This window comes from Paramormyrops kingsleyae, chromosome 14 (assembly GCF_048594095.1).
Source record: "Paramormyrops kingsleyae isolate MSU_618 chromosome 14, PKINGS_0.4, whole genome shotgun sequence".
Lineage (NCBI taxonomy): Eukaryota > Metazoa > Chordata > Actinopteri > Osteoglossiformes > Mormyridae > Paramormyrops > Paramormyrops kingsleyae.
Window position 1 is genome coordinate 6,169,807 of NC_132810.1, and position 19,800 is coordinate 6,189,606.

Sequence of the window (19,800 nt, forward strand, 5' to 3'; positions counted from 1 at the left end):
CATGTCCTTTGGAAAGTGAACGCTTGCTCCTGGCAGACCGGCCTCCACCCTTGTTACCTACAGTCCCAAATGTACATTTATCCATGAACTACAGAGACCTCACAAAGACCTCACACAAACCTCTCACAAACAGTAAAAACAAGCAAACACAAACCTGCATGCAAAAATTCCTGTGAGGCAAGACGACAGGTGGCCACGTGATATTAAATGGGACGGGGGTGTACGATGTACCTCATAGCTAACAGGGGTTACAAAGGGCACAGCCCACTCTTAGGCCCTGGAGTCAGAGTGGGAGATGTTTAAAAAGTGGTCATCGTTGTCTATTTCCCAGACACCTTAATGACACAGACCATACGCTCTTCCTTGCATTGCACATTTCACATCACACTGCGTCTCAGACGAGCAAATAACAGAGGAGAGAGTAACCCTGTCTGTCTGACTAAATCCTGACCTGCAGGAACATCATGATACCGCTAACGTAAACTACCTGAGGATACAAATTCGAAAAAATCAACAGGGATTCACTGTCAAGGGAACCTTACCTACAAACAAAGGGCCTCAAAATGCAAACCTTAGCAAGGGAAACATCCTTGACTCTGCTTCAGTTAATGTTTAACTGCACTAATAATTAAACTGTACCTAACTGTAATCTACTGGTGCACAAAGAAACACAGAGAGCATAAGGGCCTTAAAACTGATAGATTGACATGGGATGAAGAGACTAAGAAACACCTACTTGCAACTCTGGTCGGCATAAGCTGTGTGAACAGCGACAAGCAAATTAATGAATGGTTCCCATGACCTCAGCCTCCAGCCAAGTTGAAGCCGGAGTGTTCTCCAACTCACTGACCTCATAAAGCAAGTCCGTTTTTAAACACAATGACCCAGAAACACAGGGATGAACCCGTCATCTAATGACTTTGCCTTGCTTCCTCATGGAAAGTTGCTCAGCACCTATTTTTGCTTGATCATTGGCAGCGTGCGTCTGTCACGAGAGGCCTGCTTGCTTAGCCTCTGACATATAAGCCGCTCCTCGCTGCAGGTTTGCCTCTCGTGTAACTTGAAGGCTGGGGGGAAGCAGACGTCCAGGGACGCCCCTGGCATCAAGTGTCCCGATCCACTGTTGTCTGGCATCAAAGAATTGTATGGTGTGCCCTACCCACCCCCGTGCTCTCAGCTTAAGCAGGTTATGTAAGCATCACCAACTGCAAACGCGTCCACCTCCCCTGCGGATGCCCTACTGCCAAAGAACATCCTGGCAAGTCGTGCCATGAAGACAAGAAGCAACACAGCCCGACGTGCCAGAGGAGCAAGTACACACACATACCTGAGCCTTTCTTCCATGAACAGCTATGATATACTTACCTGGTACATGGTAGGAAATGGTCTGGAAATTCTTTATTTACACGTTACCAAAGGGGTTAGGTTAGCCAGGTCCCAGAAGCAGCTAGGAACAAAGAGAAGACAGCACAAAAAGTCTCAAGCGCAGAAAGTGATCACAGACAGCGCCAAGCTATTACTAACACTTGTAAAATACAACGGCAGCTCTAATACATGACGAATTGAAAGACCTTAATAGTGCAATATGAAGAACCATGTAGATGTCGATAGCATGTCAACAGGACAGGTGGAGCTGGCTGCACATCGGTAATCGATGATATCAGACAAGTAACGCATTGTTGACACCTGACAGTAACAATAATCGCCTTTGTTGGGGGAGTAGGTTTCGGTTACACACAAAGAACGATAAAGATTTATGATTTGGCTTACAGTTCAGCTGACGTTTATGACGCAGTTTAAAAAACACACTCAGGAGTTACTTTTTAACTCCTTGAATGGTACAGGAAGATGTCAGTGTTGACGTCAGTTATAATGGCCATACCTGGCTAGGGTTTACTATAAATTTGTGAACCACTGCTTTAGATGTTTTCGATGGCCCACAACATGTTTTAAAATCGTACTTAAATCCAACCAGCCAACTGATCGTTTTCCACAGAGACTAAAAATGATGATCAGCACCCACCCTGGGTGGCAACTTATGGCGGCTGTTTATCGAATTATCTGAATCTCGTTTTTTTCATGCTATCATGTTTTTCTTTCAGCGAACGAGAAACTTAAGGGTGGGGGGGGGGGGGGGGGGCGGTTCATGACTCAATATTGTCATTTATCACAATATTTCTTAATTAAAATATAGCATATTGGTTTTCAATATCAGAGAATCTAGAAAATGTGACCAGAGCTACAGTTACAAGACAAGACAAGAGGCCTAACCAGACTTCAGTCAATCTCAGCAGGCCTGTTTGACAGCATGGTCTCCCATCACTTCATGACTTTACTGCTCCTTCTGCTTCCCCCCATCCCTGTATATATTCTAGTTCTATAGCCACATCCTTTGCCTGTATACATGCAGTTGAAAAATGATTCTGCAGTCTTCTTGTTCCTGCTTTAAGCAGTGGAGAACCCCTCCCAAATAACTCCATCTTTTGTTCAGGGTGCCACACCTTCCCTAGTGAAAACAGCTGCATCAACACCACATCTGTTCAATGAGATGTCATGTCAGAGCACAGGAACCCAACCCATGGTCAGAATTCAGCTCTGGTTGTTTTTACAATGTTGCTGCAACTGTGCAGCTGCCAATGAATTCTTCATTTCCCCTTCGCTTCTCATAGACGAACAAAGTTTAACATACGACATTACAATTATCATCATTACAAAGAAGTGTGGCCATCGTGATGTTACAGTGGATGTAGATGGTGGGAAGGTGGGGAGGTATAGAGCAAGGAGCGAGAGGACCCTTTTCAACTCTTTAAGTTTCTTAATTTTTAATTTATGTTGGCGACATCATGACCCTGACGGACCAACATTATGCATTATGATTTTTAAATTTATGCAACACACATTCTATACCAGCAGTGAACTAACCGAAAAATTATTAATATTGGTCATACAGGTCCTGTTACGTTCGGTCACATTCTGATATTAGCAATGCTTTGCTTTGTGCACGCGAGTATCATAATTCATAGGGGATGATACCATTAACTCATAGCCAGCAGGATTGCGAGACCCTGACAAAAGCTGTTGACAGTTTCATTTTCAGATATAGCTCACCCTGGGTTCGATTTCTGCCAGTAGGCCTGGCAGACAGCTCCTGAGCAAAGGCCTGCTCATTCAGTGGGACGCACATGCTCTCTGGCAGCCCGTATGTCAGGCCAAAGGCACGAGACAGGGTCACGGGTTCTGAGCACTGGATGGGAACCAGGGCAGTGTGATTACGAGAAGAATGACAGTCCTCATCACTTCCCTATACGACAACAATAGGCCCTAATGCGTGATTGTTTTGCATCTCATGTGAACCATGAGGAGGTTACTGGTGGTGCTGTCCCTTGTAAACACCTAACCCCACCCCCCCAGTCCCACTACCCCTTTTCAATGTATCTACCAGTCCTGCTCGGTCATCGCGTCAAGCCAGATCCAAGCTCCGATTGTTCAAGAGGTGCTGATACCAGTGAACTGCATCAACTCTATTTTTGGTACCAAAACTATGGCAGAGAAAACCACTGGCTGTGCACCACCCTGGTGGAAATGTGAAAATGCAACCTCTTTCACAAGCCTGGACTTCTGGAAAAGGGCTTTCACTTTCTTTCATGATTTCTTTCATGCCCTGCATCACCACCGTCTTCCTGCCTGCATCGAATGCAGTGAGACAGCATGCATCAAATGCTACCGGTCTACCCTGGCCCTTCTCATTCATCGTTTTCCTGCAAACATCAGAATTATGATGCTTTGTTCTAATTCCTTAATCTCTGTTGAGATACATTATTTACCGCTCATCTCTAATGTCGCTTCTTAAAAGCCAGGAATTAGCAATATCTGTTTGTCTGCAAGTCATTCCATATCATACAAGAGTAAGTGTTTACAAGAATCTCGACGGAGACAGTGGTTTACTCTGGCAGATTTCTGAGGAATGGGATGAATCGAATCAGTTCATTTGTCTTCCTGGTGATTGAAAGGAGCACATATATGAACTAAAAGAGATTGTTATAGGGTGAATGCTATGGAATGCACTTGTTACTTTCGGACTGCAGGCAGGGGAACACGGGTCACGTCAGTGCGCTTGCTATTCGTGGCAGAATTGGGAATTGGGAGTAATCTCCAGCTAATGCTGAAGACCTAAAGGTCTGGTGTTTCTCACACAAGAGGAGCCCAGGTGGATGAATATCAGCACCACCCACCCAAGGGTTCAACAGGCAAACTGAACCACTGCTCTGATTTTTGAGATTACCGAAATCAGCCATGTGTTTGAGCCTGTCTGTATCCAATCAACGGCCCTCACTGATGAGACTGGAGACTGGAGCAGAAATCCAAAAACAATCACGTTTGTTCTGCAACAACAAGACATCAGAAGAACTATTGATGTTTGTGGTTCATGAGGTCACATCAACCGGAGGAGCAGTTTAGCTACAAAAAAAGACAAAACACAGAGTGAACCATATTGCAATCAATTTAAAAAGTAAAGCATTTACACAGTTGCTTTAAAGAGCTTTAAAGTACTGTTTGATGTACAAAGCAAGAAAGGTCTTGTATTTTTCTAAGCTGTGAAACTCAAGAACTCCGTATATTTTGGAAACATCCCGCTGCAGAATTTGAATAAGGCCTTTTCACGGGCATGTCCCTGATTCTCCTGAGTCTAACCTTGAGAAGCTCGGAGTTTTTAAGGCAGCTGAATTTTTAGAAGAAAACTGAGACAAAAGAAACACCAAGACATAACCTTGCTCCGGTGATGCTGACACGACACATATGTGTTCACGAGAGATTAAAGAGTTTTTTTTAATATTCATCTGAATCAGTGCATTAAGAGCATAGCCTCTCCAGGGAAGTCCAGTTCACCCACCTGCTGCCACTGGGATGGTATGGGTACCAAGGTCCACACACAGAACTGGCCAAGCACCCAGCCACAACCATTGCACAGTTAAGCAGTGAGCCCCACAGGCAGGCAAGGTCCATGCCTCCTCCACGCATTTCCGCTTGGAAAGCAGCCCTCGTTTACCTGCAAGGAAGCTCCCTAAATTCAAGACAGAGAGCTCTGCAAATAAGGGTTCCACTGGGAGTCTATGGAATGATACAAACAATGGTAGTGAGAAGCATGCAGTGTCATTACTCACTGTCCTTTCAAAAACACAAGCTGGAAACTGCCCAGTATAACTGACCTTTCACTATCCAGCATCAGCTTTATCCACCTGGTCGAGCAGGATAATCCAATCTGCTCTTTCTTGAACCATCTCCTAGGTGGAGCACATTTGTCGCAGCCCTCCAGTGAACATCCATCCTACGTGAGCCAAAGAGCGTCTTACAGCCTCTTTTCCACTGGAATTCCACATTAGAATGGTGAGCTACATCCAACAGGAGGCTTCATGCTCCGTTATTTCACTTTCATGACATTGAGTATTGTTTTTTTTTTTTTTTTTTAAATGTCACCACATAAAACATGAGACCAATGATTATACATAAAGTTTAACAATGGATTGACTGAAAATGTGACAGATAGTTCCAGATGACACTGGGAAAGCTGGGGATGCTGTGTGGTTCAGGACACTATACCTACAACTGGAAGGTCGCTGGATCAAGTCCAATAGCATTTAGTCCTGTAGTAGACTGAGTCCTTGAGCGAGGCCCTTAAACCCCACTGCTCCAGGGACTGGCTGACTTCGCTTTCGGGAATGTGCATCGTTTTTGGAGACTCTTTCAGTAGACAAGTCTTCTGAAATATTGAAAGCACAAACCTAACAAGAATTTCAGACTTAAGGATTCACTGAAGACACGTCAACATGGTGTGTAAAACTCCCCACTGATATTCCTCAAACAATATGGTGTGAATGCAATAGAGAGCCTAGTATCAAGGTCTTCTGCAAGGGTCTTTTGAATGCTCCCTCTACATTGGCAGAGAGTCCACCTGGTTTCTCAGCAGGGCAGGTGGAGATCAGGAGGGTCATGGGGGAGGCAAGAGAACAGGGTGGATTACATCCCCTCATGTCACGCCCATATCAGATCAGCGACACAGCATGAAGAACATTCCAAGACCCCTTTTTTTAAACCAAGAGAGCTGCAAAGCCCTGGCTCTAGACTGGGAAATTAGAGAAGACGGTGGTAACTGCCCAGGCAGTATAAGGAGCTTCACTGCCATTCGATATGAAAGAAAAGCATTAGCATTTCAGTGATAACTAGAACAAATCTATGCTAGACCTTTACACAGAATGCTTGTTATGAAAAAAAAAAAAAACTAAACCATTAAACAGTTATGAAACTGTAATACAAGCATGCAGTCCAAGTTCTTTAGGTAATTGTTTGCCTCTTGGCAGAGAGTTCATAAAATCCCAAATCGGGTCAAATGCACATGGCATGTATGTGTTTGCGCTGTGTCCAGCGGCACCTGGTCCGTCCTGCAGCTGCTGCGGAGAGGCAGCGTGTCTGAAGAAGGGCAAGATGTGTGGAGAGGCTAAAAGGCAAGGGGGCAAACAAACACACAATCCCAGGTCTCCTGCCCCACGCCGCTGTTTGTTCAGGCCTCAGACAGCTGCTGTCCTTGGTGGGGGTGGGGAGCCTGTGGGGAATCTGTGAGGGGGCATGTGGCGGGAACCCGCTGGGGCACAAGCCAGAGAAACCCGAGGTGACTCCACTACGGCACACCATGTGACCTGCATCGCCCTCTTCACCCCCCTCACAGATTACTACACACAGCCACCACCCACAATACTGGGGCAATTACCTGCCCCTGCTCCATTAAATATACAGTCCAAGTAGCTCATAAAAACATACATAGAGAATGCATGTTTAAATGACCAGGAGAAAATGCATTCAAATGCATTTCCCACCATTACATTATTAAATATTATATACTCAGAAATATACTTAAAAAGTTATATAACCATAGGGTCTCTAGATGATTTTTTTTTTTAAATAACAAATACCAATAATATACTAGCACTGCTCTTGCCAGCAATTGATGACACTAAATACTACCTCTCCAGTTAAATCCTGTTGATTTTGCATAGGGTTGAACATTAAGTACTAACAGAAAATGCATATATGAAATATGATACCACTTCCTAGTTAAGCGATAAATACATATAGATGCAAAACAAAATGAGAGTGTAGATTTTTGTAGGGCAAGAATTGTAGGAACAAAATCAGCAGTTTCCTGCAAGCATCCTTTAGGGACAAGCAGAGAGACATTTGCACTCGCAGACTGACTGTCCAACAGACAGTCATACAATCAAGCTGATAGACAGGTATGCAGACAGACAGACAGAACGCAGCTGACTGATGACACACAAAACTCGTGGCTGGGATATCGAAGCAGCTGCACCACGACCGGTGAAGCTTGTCGTGGGAACAGACCTATCCAATGGTCTGTCACCACCGTCTCTATTCGTATGACAATGTAGCCCCACCAAGATGTCACTCACAGCTCTTACATTTTCACATGCATTTCTTGAAGTTTTTGGGATTTTCTCCCCCACCAAACTTTCAGATAAGAAATTCAAGTGGAAACAGGAGCTCTCAGCTTTATTTTGAATCGCCCTCTGCCTTTACTTGCCACCGTATTTACCTTGCGGGGGAGCAATGGCAACTAGCCACCTGGTTTACAGAGGGAGTGATTACATTGTTCAGTAAAATATTTTGGCAGCAGTGCATGCTTTTAAATGTGACCTCAAGGTAAAGACTGCATGCCTAACCAGATGGGCCATTAGTAAGATGTGTTTGATTTAAGTTCTGTAACAGCCTCTTCCCCCAAGTACTAGTTATTTTATAAAAACATGCGTGTAAATCCATGCACAAGAACCTTAGATCTTCTTTGTGAGGAGAAATCGGAAGACTGAAATGCTGTGATAAAATCTGAGCTATTGGATTTAAACTGTTGAACAGGAATTAGTGTTGGCTGGGTAAGGTTTAGTAAAATGTTACCCACACAAAGAACATCTACAGTCCCTTCTTGAGATAGAATTGGAATTAGAATTAGAATTAGAAAATCCTAACTTCCTAAATAAACATTTTTATTTTAATAACTTAAATTTTTTTTGTCACAAGTTATTCTGTTCTGTAGATGCTAACATCTCACCAAAACGTTTCATATTAAACTAATACTTAAAAAAACATAAGATATGTGAAAGGATTTGAAAGTAAGTGTGTTCATTTACTGGAGTACGATTGGACAATAAAAGGCAACTGGAACTGAACTTTTGGGTGTAATAATGCATAATACAATATACATTAAAATAAAGAAAATACTTTAAGTTAAATAAAACTCTAAAATTGATTTATGTATTGGGAAGAAGGCTGGGGCTTAGCTGTTGAATAGGGTGCCAGCCTATTGCAAGGTATATTGTACAGTTGCCAACTTTGGTCAGTTCTGTAGAGTTTGCAAACTACCCCAACAGTTTTGATGTAGCTAATTTTAGGTTTATAATGCAGTAATATAAATTTGCCCGTAAGGTTTCTTGTTTAAGTGTTAATCTGAAAGCGTGATTGTCACGGCAAATGCGTGACAGTTGGCAACCCTGCATATTGACACACAACAGATTAGTCCGAGATGCTAATTAGTCTATATGCATATATTTAGCCTCACATGACAAAGGACAAAAGCAATGTACTTTGCTTTAATTGCAAAAGTAAATAAAGTATGTGTTTTTAGTTAAACAGCAATGGTGTTATATGTGTTACAAATGATATTTGAAGGGCAATCATTTTGTTTTAAGCGTTACCTCTGTCAAGCAATATATTAATGGAAAAGTTAGGACGACATCATCCTAATTCACATTCTTTTTTGTCATATCCTTCATTCATGTTTCCAGGGCAACTACATCATGCCAAGGAAGGGCAGCTGTGACATTTTCAGTTTTTTATAAGCAAAACCCTAGCTAATATGCAATGACATCACAATGTGTGCTATAGGTATTTTTGTATCAATAAAATAACTGCTCTAATATTCAAGTTTAACTTAATAATCAAATTTACCTGAGGCAGAACGATAATCCTAGTAGCATGGAATATGTTCAGGATCTTGAATGACCTTACAGACTGTAACAGCCACGATGATGGCTTCCATGTGTGGCTGAGAAGGAGAGCACCATGATCATGTCAGCAGTGGTGTTGTGCAACCTGCCTGGAAGATGATTTTGACCAGGCTCCCCTTGAAAAGATGACTGTCTGCACTGATCTGGACTTCGGGCAGCTGTAGATGGGCTGAGTGGATGGCAACCTGTGACCCTTTGAGTGAGCAATGTGCGTGACTACCAGTGGGTGCAGCAAGTCATTTACCACTGTGGACAAGACTGTAGCCCAGCTGTTCTCTCCACAGACCTGCAGTACACCCCCAGTCCTCAGTCTGACCGCCTGGTGGTTTTACTTGCCTTTCAGATCAAAAAGCTTAGAAGCCGAACACTTCCTCAAAAACACAGCATTCCAGGATGCGTTCAAATAAGCCTCTCCATAGTTACATTTTGATAAATGACGCACTGCATTAAAATACCAGATTTCTTCTTCCGCTTCAAGTCTAGCTCTCCGACCACAAAGGTGGCTTCAATGTGACTGTCATGGTTTTCCTGGGAAGTTTGAAGTTCTTAAGTTTCTGCAAATGCACGGATCAAGTACTAAACAGGCTGTGAAAATGCATCTGTGAGAGGAGTTGTTAAAGGGTCCTTTAAAAGGAGGCTGTAGTTGGCTGGGAGGACAACAGGGAAAACTCTGGGCCCTAAAAGAACACACCTGCTGTACAGTAGATGTGTTCCCTGAATGTCTGGCTGCATAAAAACAAAATAGACTCCCAAAATATCTGAAACCCTGACTGAACCAAACATCAGTCACGCACCACATAACTGCCATATATGTAATGAGCCCCTTATCATAATAACAGAGCGTACAGGTCATTGTCGTTAGCAGTCATTCAGGCACTAACCTTTCATTTAGCGTCTTCGCTTTCGTCATTGCGTAGTGAAAATGAACGCGCTTACTGTCACGCCTGAACTGGTGCTTTAATTCCAGTCCTGCAAAATCATACTGCCATTAAAACTGTGTGAGCAGGATGAAACAGCATATAATCAATGACTGATCTGTCATGTCTGTCACCTAAGCATTGTATAAATGACCATCCCATGAAAGCACTGAAATGAACCCTCTTCAAATTTATGGCTGCAGGTATTTGTCCTGGCTTGCGATATATAATTATATAGAGAATTCAGAGAGCTCTGTACCGGGTTTAGTGCAGAACTTGCTTCATCACGCAGCCTTGAATAGAGGCTACAAGGGCGGGTCCATTTGGGATTGTCTTCCTACTGTTTAGATTTGCCTGCAGGCCTGCATTTTGGATTGGCTTCCTACTATTTAGATTTTCCTGCAGGCCTGCATTTGGGATTGTCTTCCTACTGTTTAGATTTGCCTGCAGGGGTGCATCTAGACACCTCTGTTTACATCCTCACTAGCTCTGCATCTCCTGAACAGAAGAGAGCACGAAGTATCAGACCGACCTCCAGTCGAGTTCAAAGAGTGTCATCGGGGAGAAGACTAGGATCAATCCATCCTCACCCCCATTGGGAAACCAGATTCACAGGACAGTCAGCCATTGTCCGTAGAGGTGTGTATCCCACATTAAAGCAGTACAGTACAGCAGCATACAACCACCCAGGCATGAGCTGCTTTTTCAGATAATCAGCAAAATCAAACAACGGCTAAGAGTTCATTTTTTGTGACTCTCACCTAACACTTGCACCTTAACCTCCTATGGGCATCATAATGTAGAAATAATGGGGTTTTCAAAGGTTGCCGTGAAATCGCAGCCAAAACGGAGCACAGCTGTCAAAACAGATGAACCAGAATGCTGGCTTTCATGGATATACCCGGGTCTGCGTGGATAACCGGGGCCAGTGTACGAGATGTATGTACAAACCTGCGTAGGGGAGCTGTCCTTGACCGCTGCCAGTCACTCCATGAATCTGGTGTTGGTTTTCAGCTACATGCTGCACTGAGACAGAGCCAGTTCCAAGGCTCCTTATTTCTACTATTATTACTTACTGAGGGAGGTGGGCAGTGGCAGAGAGTAGGTTGACTTCTAAAACGAAGGCCTCAAAATACATGACTTTCATTTCCAATTGACAGGCCTGGACCAGGAAGACAGAGCCTCCAAGTGTGATTTATATGGTTGGTCTGAAGAAGAATAATCGGTAACGCTTTACAGTAACTGCACATTCATAGTTCATTCATAATGCATTCTTAGGTAGCATGTAAGTATACCTTAACATCCTAACATACCTTAACAACTTTACTATACATTAATAACAAACATTTTATACTTGCATGCTGTTCATGAATGTTCTATGAAAGCGTTATAAAGGCATTATGAAGGTGCAGTGAAGGTAAAGTGTTAAATCTCCTTTTACCTGGCTGAATAGGTTAGACATCTTATATGGAATTTCGATCCCTTTCTCTTCAGGACCAAATGTTGAATATTTCTTGATTGCTAAATTATTTGACACTGCAGAAATTTAACAAGTTAAATAAAGGACAGGAATCTGACCTGCCCTTGGTGGTCGATTGCAAACTGCCTTTTTGTCCACCCCAGATTTAGACATTTGGAATGATCTCTGAAGAACTGCATGCAACCATAGTGTTTTTTGATTCTTTATAAGATTATGTTTTTTTTTCACCCAGAAGACAGGGGGAAGGTCATGTTCATGAGAAGTCAAACTATTTCGGTGTTTTTGTTTAGGTTCCGAACTACATGTGCACACACATAGCTTGTGAAGGACCACTGAAATACTTTAATAAATAATTCAATTTATTTCTAGCAAATGGACAAAATGTCTTTTAAAAGTAAGTTTTCTTTTCTTCAGTCATCCCAATGTAATTGTGTATACCAGCTGTTGTGTGTGTTGTTTCAACTGCTTTATTTTGCATTGTCCCAAAGGATAAAACAAGATGCAAGTTCAAGAACAGCTGTATTAAACATCAGAAGGAAAATTAAAGAGATCCCGCTGACTGTCTCTTCAGCGGTAATCCTTTTTCCCAGTGGTACATCTCATCGCCACACTACACAGAACAAATGCTCAACCGACAACAAAAAAAAAATTGTTCCCTTCATTAGGCATAAATCCAAAGCAAAATAAAATAATTAACTGAAGCTAGTATCGCACGTACTAGTGTTTTACAAAGTGGAGCAGAGTACGCTGGAGGCCGAGCCGACTTGGAAGCTTCCACAGGGAGATTTAAGCAGCATGAGTGGGACTGGGCACCCCCACGAAGAGGCAAACCAACATGGCGACACACGATACACAACCATTCAGTGTTAGGGTTTAAAGCAATCAAAAACAACAACAAGCAAATAAAAGATCAATGGTTATATGCAAGAAGAATCCGAAGAAGATGCTAAATATCCACTGACCCATTACAAAACCAGCCTTTATCAGCTCACATAAATAAAAGGAATGGCATTTTTTTTTTTTTACAAACAAAATAATTATAATACAAAACGTCTTAAGTTACTAAACTCAAATATACACAGCGGTTGCTTTATTATATACATATGTACACATTCTGTTTTGATCAAATACCTTTATGGTGATATGGAGAGTTCTGAAGTGCTTCCCTTTGTCCAGATGCTAATCGCTAGGTCGACGGCGACAGCCGGGATGCAAGCGAAGGGCTCTGAAGGCACTTGCTACCGACAACAAATACTGAGATCCTCACGCAGTTTTAAAGGTAATAAGTGAAACAAAGGCCACTTCAGAGGAACAGCACCGGAAACCCCCCTCAATCCCACCATGCACTCAGTAAGGCAGGTCCGGGCAGACAGTAGTACGATATGACATAGGAACCGAGAGCTGGCTGTCGATTCCTCGTTGTCCTTTAGGGACAGTGTTGTAAGCCACATACCATTAAACAATATACATACAGTGCTCTCTCATTAAAATAAAGCAATAATTATAATCTGTAAACAAAAACATTTCTACAACCCCCCCCCCCCCCCCCCCAATTCTTGCTTCTAAAACCCCAAAATCAGACTTTCTCATCTGGTTAAAAAAAAAAAAAAAGTTTTTTTTTTTTTTTTTGCTGTACATAGAAAATAATGTGAATATCAAAATGATTCTCTGTTTTTTTTTTCACAGAAATTAAAATTATTCACAGAAAACAATAAAAAATTACTTTTTGAAGCGTTTTGAAATCATGTAAAGTTCCCCCCCCCCCACCCCCCCCCGAATCTTTAAGATGGTTCATACATAATGGTCTTTGATGTCCTCAATGCCTTTGGAATCATTGATGTGCTTGTAGCGGTTGTCCTTGGGGCTGGGAGCTGTCCGGTGAGGCCGCCTGAGTGGCGAGCTCTGGCCTATGTAGATGACAGCCCTCTTGGTCTGCGCTGCAGCCTTTGTGCACTTCTTGGGGGGGCACTTATCCACCTCCATTGTCCCCATTTCCCGCTCCTCGTCCTCCTCCTCGTCCTCTGCCCCGTCACAAGTTCTATCGGGGGAGTACATGAGCTTCTTGCACTCGTGCTGGGCGTCCCGGTTGTCTTTGGGCTGTTGCTGGGACAAAGGCTTCAGTGCTTCCCATTGGTTGTTGATGCTCTCCTCTGTCGCCGGGGTCTGCTGCTGCCTCTCTCGCTCTTTTCTCCGTTTGCGCGTCCACCAGATGCAGATGGCGATGCAGAAGAGCCACAGCACACAGAAAAGCACGCATAGCAGGGGCACCAGGTAGTCTGGGTAAGGGGGTGGGTATCCAGCGTCAAAATAAAAGCTATTTATGGGCGGAAGGCTCAACACTAACTAAACGCTAAGCAAAACCACCAGTCCAACCCAAGCAATGTTTTTAGTTTGAAGTAATCAGAAGTACAAAGCTTCAAACAAGTCAAGGCACAATTTATTTAAGTATATACTGATGTTTGAAGTATACAGAATGATACTCTTGCCTGGAATTCAATTCAAGCCATTCTCTTGCACAACTCATAAATGAAGAACAGGTGGACCAAAACAATGTTCCAACATGAGGCAACTAAGCATGCAAATAGCTCACTCCCTCGAAGAGAATTCCTAGAATTTAACCAAGTATTTATAAAATTGCTTCACTTTAGCTTTTATACAGCTTTACTGGCATGGTGCTGGAGGAATGTAATACTTTTGTTAAAAAAGCCATACGGTTACTTTACTTCTATTTTAAATGCCAGATTTCATCCATGTAGCAATCTTAAAATGTATACACGGTGATCTGGAGCAACACATGTGCTGGGTTTGGTGTCTTAATGAAGCTGCTTTTCAGGCCATTGAGGTCCAGCTCTTAATTATCTGCTGCACTGCAGTGGGTGTTATGCATCCCGCTCAGATTTGCATTTAATGTATTAGTGTATGAAATGATTTATGGCTCCTTGATGAAAAATCAAATTCTGCTAGAGTAACACAACAAAGTCTAATAACCAACTCAATGCTCCATCTCACTCACCAACAGTTTGGGACACAACTTGCGTCTCCACCTTCACCTCCACGACAGAGAGCATGATGGTGCTATTGTGCCTCTTGGATAATGCGTTAACAATGGCACTGGCCACCTCCTGTATCTGGCTGTTGTCCTGCTCCTCCTGTTGGAAGGACTGGGAGAGTAGGGGGGCAACATATCAGTACTTACACAAACCCTCAATATGCAGCTGTAACTCCCAGTGGTCGTACTATGTAGGAGAGGATTACTCAGAGCACCGTTAATCTCCACTTACAACATACTAGCTTCGGTTGCAATATACTCCAGGGTTCAGGCCAAGCCATGAGAAACTGCACCACGAAAAACCAGGCCTGACGCAAAGCAGCACTGAGATGGCGGTGAATCCCAGAAAAAACCCAAGTAACTCAGGCAAAATCAAATTTCCATCCATTAAGGTTTTGTGTGCTGCACCAGCTGACTTCCCCTCAGTTTAGCTTTGACAGCGGAGAACCTGGGTGGCCGAGTTAATCTGGCCAGACTGAGAAGCCCAGGCAGCAGAACCCGAGGTGTGGTGTGATGATGGGATCTTAAAAGCGAGAGACGCTTCTCGGCTTATACACACCCAGCCAACAACCAGAGATTCGTAAACCAACACTTTGACGATGACGGCAAACGCATCAATCTTTTAGAATTTTTGGATAATTATAGAAGATCCCTTTTGAAAGACCTACAGATTCTGTTATCATAAATAGAAGGTGCTGTAAAATGCTTTCATGCTGCAGGAATATAAACATGCTATGCTCACAAATCAAAATGAAAACTATTAACCGATAAATAGGTACAGCAACCCATGGACTAAGACCAAGGCCATAACGTGTACTTACAATGGCTACCTCTACCGCATTGTGATTGGAGTAGGAGAGGTCACAGAGTACCAGAAGGGATCGGTCTTTAGCCAGGGTTCGAGTAGCTGGTAGGTATCTCAGCTCCATGCAGATATTTTCCACTGTGGTGCCCTAGAATATACAAGCACATACGGGAAGATATCCCAGGTATAACTCTTCCTGAAATGTTCTGCAAGGCTGGCGGGGGGGTGAACTACCCCGAGGGCATTTAAGAAATGGGCACCTCACCTGTGGAACTTTGGCCTTGGTGAAGAGGAGTGTGATTCGGGCACAGCTGTTGTCCAGGTAACCGCTGTTGGGCTCGCACTTTGTTTCAGTGGGGGTCGGGGGGTCGGGTGAGGAACACACCCCCCACTGGTGGCAAGGGGTCGAGAAGCAGGTAAGAAAGTGGTGCTCCTCACATTGCTGTCCCCTTGGACAGGAGGGACGTTCTTGTCCCTGTGGAGTCTGAAGAAGACAAAGCCGACGTCCACACAGCACCTGCAAACATACAGGTCAGATCAGGATGAGGTCTGGAAAAGAAACACACACACACACACACACACACACACACACAGAACCAAACAACATGCTGATAAGGTTGTCACCTTTGACAAATAATTCATATGATTTAGTGTTTTTCCCCGAAAAACGAAAGCAGACCTCTTCTCGGAATTTATACATGCCAGGTCAGAGTTGAGCAGCCACAAAGCTTTCCCGTATGCTAAGATCAGAATGACCCTAAGGTAGATTTCTCCAGAAATATCGGCAAGACCAGATTTCAGCCTCTGGCCAGACACTATCTGTGGCCACCAGATACTAAAACATTGGTGCCATTGTGTACTTAAGATCTTTTTTCAGCATTTAAAACACAGTACTCTTTAAAATACATCCTGTAGTGTGGCGAAGATTCATACAGGGGCAGAGGGATGGGGGGGGGGGGCGTAGGAAGGGGAGAGTGGTGTTACCTTGGTGCACTTGACATCACCATTGACACACTGGCAAGTGTTGCACTCATTATCCCACTGGCTGCCATGGGGATACTGCAGGCCGTCAAAGCGACACGGCTTCCCAATGCCTATAACTGCAGGGGGAGCAATGATGTGGCATTGCAAGATATGTAGATTAGCATAATAAATGTCATAAGGAGAAAACACATACACCTGATCCTCAGGATTATGGTTAGGATTAGGGTTAGGGTTAGGGTTAGGATTAGGGTAACTTACACTCCTGGCAGAGAGGCCCGGCCCGGCCCAGGGGGCAGACGCAGCGGAAGCCGTTGATCTCGTCCACGCAGGTGGCACCATAGGCACAGGGCGCCGACTGGCACTCATCGATGTCTGCGTAGGTAGGGGCAGAGGTCAGGGGTCAGAGGTCCAGCACAAGTTGACACCCCCAGGAGGCTCATCGTGCATCCAACTGGCCACTCGCATGAACAATAAAAGCGCAGCGGAACAGGCCGAGCATCCTTGGGAAATATGTCAGACTTGAGTGGGCTGTGCATTCTGGGAAAGACAGTCACGTGATGTCAACTGGTCCACACCCTCCCCCCCCCCCTCCCCGAAGGAAAAAAAAACAGGAAGCACAGAAGCTATGTGTGCCACCTCTTTCTTTCTTCTGTCCACATCCCTTGTGCAAAGAAAGAAAGAAAATGAGAGAAAGAAACGAAACAAAGGGCCCATTTTCCTGGGAAGGAGAAGGACTCTGGGGGGGGGGGGGGGTCAATGAATAATTCAACTTGTCTGTTTGGGGATACAGCTGACCTCTGCTCCCTGCAGAAGTCAAAGGTCGTGAGATGCCCCTTAATCTAAGTTTTGGGAACACAGATCCCTAACCCCCACAGTTGTGCTGCCCCCCAGCCCTCGCTGGCAGCCCATCCGTGTTCAAACGCCAATACACGCACACGTGCTCACGGGTACTTACTGATGCGGCAGTCCGGACCGGCAAATCCTGGGGCACACTCGCAACGGAACCAATTGACCCCGTCCACGCAAATGCCGCCGTTGTAGCTGTGAAAAAAAATAAACAAAATAAAATCAATGTTACGGCCACCACTTGTGTGAGACTCAGTGTGAGTATGAAGGGGTGTGGCAGGCGGTGGGCGGAGCCAATACCACAAAGACTGATCCCACTTATCAATACCCTTCAAATGTAAATCCAGACTCTTCCCAGAACCCTCCCTACCCCCACCACAACCCACCCTGCTCGCGGGTCAACAGTGAAGAATTGCGGAGGGAGCGACTTGCACCCCCACACTAATCCCTATGCCATTCATTGAGGGACTCTTTATGGACCCTGGGCCTTTGTCAGCACAGCTTTCTGATTAATAAGGGCCCAGGTGGCCAAGCTGTCAGCTTTAAGGATGATTTAGGGGAGTGTTTCCCAATCCAGTCCTCGGGGACCCACAGACAGTCCACATTTTTGCTTCATCCCTGCTCTTTGGTAAGGGAGCAAAAATGTGGACTGTCTAGCAGGGAGCTGGGAGGGAGCAAAAACGTGGACCATCTGTGGGTCCCCAAGGACCGGGTTGGGAAAGACTAATTTACGGACATCTTATGCTCTTTACAATCTCTGCCCTGGCTCTGGGACGGATGCCCAGCAAACTGGATGAGGGACAGCTATTCAGACCTGGCATTGTTAGGGGCGAGCTTGGGGGGGGAGTAGGTTAGAGGCGAGCTGGGGTGAGGGGCACTCCAACAAAGGCGCCACCAGCGGGGGCAACGACAAACAATGGCAGCACCGCCACCCACACGCCCCACCCACTGGCTGCACAGAACTGCCGCTTGTTTAACCAAACTGACTTACCACGGGTGCGGGTTGCAGTCATCAGCATCTGCAAGGAAAGATTAAAATGGATTCACACATCTGCATATACTCACAATCAGGATTAGCCTGGTTTAGCGCATGCAGAGGTGTCACTAGATATTTCGGGTCACATGATATCAAATTGGGCCCCCAACTCAGACCAATCCAGTTATGCTCCCAATTTTTTAGGGCTCCTGTCTGTAAGGGACCCTGGAAATCGTCCTAAATCCTCCCACCACTTACAGCACAATTCTGAGAAGTAGATCTTCTGCGACACAAATGTAGTTTCTGTTACTGTCAGGAGACCCCCTAGTATGGACAATAAGAATAAGGTTTCCCACCATTTCCTTAAAGTATTGGGGAGGGAGGCTTACTCTGAGCGCAGGAGGGGCCCTCCCAGCCATCTTTGCAGATGCAAGTAAAGGCGTCCCCGCCTCCCACACAAGTGCCGTCGTTCTCGCAGGGCCCAGAAGCACAGCTGTTGTTCTGAGCTGAATTGAAAGGCAGAGCAGATGTTTATTAAGAGTACGGAGCCAACGCAGGGCTCTCTCTTCATCGCAGCCCAGCGAGAGCTGCACTGCACGCCAGATGATGGCAGGACTGACCCGAGTTGCACGTGCTGCCTGCCCATCCTAGGGGACAGACGCAGCGGAAGGCGTCGCCATGATCGTAGCACGTTCCCCCGTTGCTGCAGGTGCCGGCATCACACTGGTTATCTCCTGCAGGGGGGGGATGCCATAGCGCGTCAGCAGGATGCATGCATGCATGCATGCATGCATGCTTACGCGCGCTAACAACCGAACGCGCCTCGCCCCGGTCCACTGACTCACGTGAGTGGCACGTCTTGCCCTTCCAGCCGTCAGCACACTCGCAGTAGAAATCATTCACCAGGTCCACGCAGCGGCCGCCATTCTTGCAGGGATTGCGGCTGCACTCGTCGACATCTGCAGCGGACATGTGGGACATTAGTGCGACGGCATGGGCTGCGGATCCCAAACCCCTCCACTAGCACCATGCATTATTTTCTAAGCAGAACTATAACTGGCCTACTGATGGCTGCCCCAATCAAAATTTTCTGCAGATGCCACTGCCTCTAGCACTCGCTAAGTCGAGTGAGCATGATGGGAAATGGAGGCCTGGATCATGGAGAGTCCTGGGAACTATGATTCCCAGAATGCACTAGCCACTCAAGTCTGATTTCCTGAAGGACATGGGCCATCTCACCAAGGTCACACAGGTTGCCCTCCCAGCCATCGGCGCAGAAGCACTGGAAGGAGTTGATCCCATCGATGCAGGTGCCGCCATTATTACAAGGACTAGACAGACAGTCGTTGATGTCTGGGGAAAGAGGAGTGAGTGTGAGTCTGAAACTGCAGAAAATGCGATGGGGAATTTCTGTGGAGGGGGCCTAGGGCGTACTTTCGTGGCAGTAGGTGCCGGTGAATCCGCGCTCACAGGCACAAGTGAAGTTGCCGGCTGGTTGGCTGATGCAGCGGCCGTGGGGGCCGCACACATTGGATGAGATATGCCGCACCCCCTCCTCAGTCGCATTGGTCGCCACGGCAATGGTGCAACTGTCAATCACTGGAAATGAAGCAAGGTAACGACTAACATCAAGTTCACTCTCAACAGGAACATTGAACAAGGAAGCGACAAA

General features: G+C 45.2%; 1 protein-coding gene across 2 annotated transcripts in view; it reads right to left on the reverse strand.

The window, feature by feature from the left end:
- Positions 1 to 13,241: 13,241 nt before the first annotated feature.
- Positions 13,242 to 19,800, reverse strand: part of jag2b (jagged canonical Notch ligand 2b) — a 30,627-nt gene continuing 24,068 nt past the window's right edge. For both annotated transcript variants that reach the window (XM_072699154.1, XM_072699155.1), the window contains 13 exons: positions 19,563 to 19,727; positions 19,368 to 19,481; positions 18,974 to 19,087; positions 18,749 to 18,862; positions 18,518 to 18,634; positions 18,144 to 18,171; positions 17,262 to 17,347; positions 16,565 to 16,678; positions 16,307 to 16,422; positions 15,588 to 15,839; positions 15,339 to 15,470; positions 14,482 to 14,629; positions 13,242 to 13,744 (listed from right to left, as the gene is read on the reverse strand). In XM_072699154.1, the coding sequence (XP_072555255.1) occupies positions 13,260 to 13,744; positions 14,482 to 14,629; positions 15,339 to 15,470; positions 15,588 to 15,839; positions 16,307 to 16,422; positions 16,565 to 16,678; positions 17,262 to 17,347; positions 18,144 to 18,171; positions 18,518 to 18,634; positions 18,749 to 18,862; positions 18,974 to 19,087; positions 19,368 to 19,481; positions 19,563 to 19,727 (1,985 nt within the window). In that variant the 3' untranslated portion in view covers positions 13,242 to 13,259. The remainder of the gene's footprint in view (positions 13,745 to 14,481; positions 14,630 to 15,338; positions 15,471 to 15,587; positions 15,840 to 16,306; positions 16,423 to 16,564; positions 16,679 to 17,261; positions 17,348 to 18,143; positions 18,172 to 18,517; positions 18,635 to 18,748; positions 18,863 to 18,973; positions 19,088 to 19,367; positions 19,482 to 19,562; positions 19,728 to 19,800) is intronic.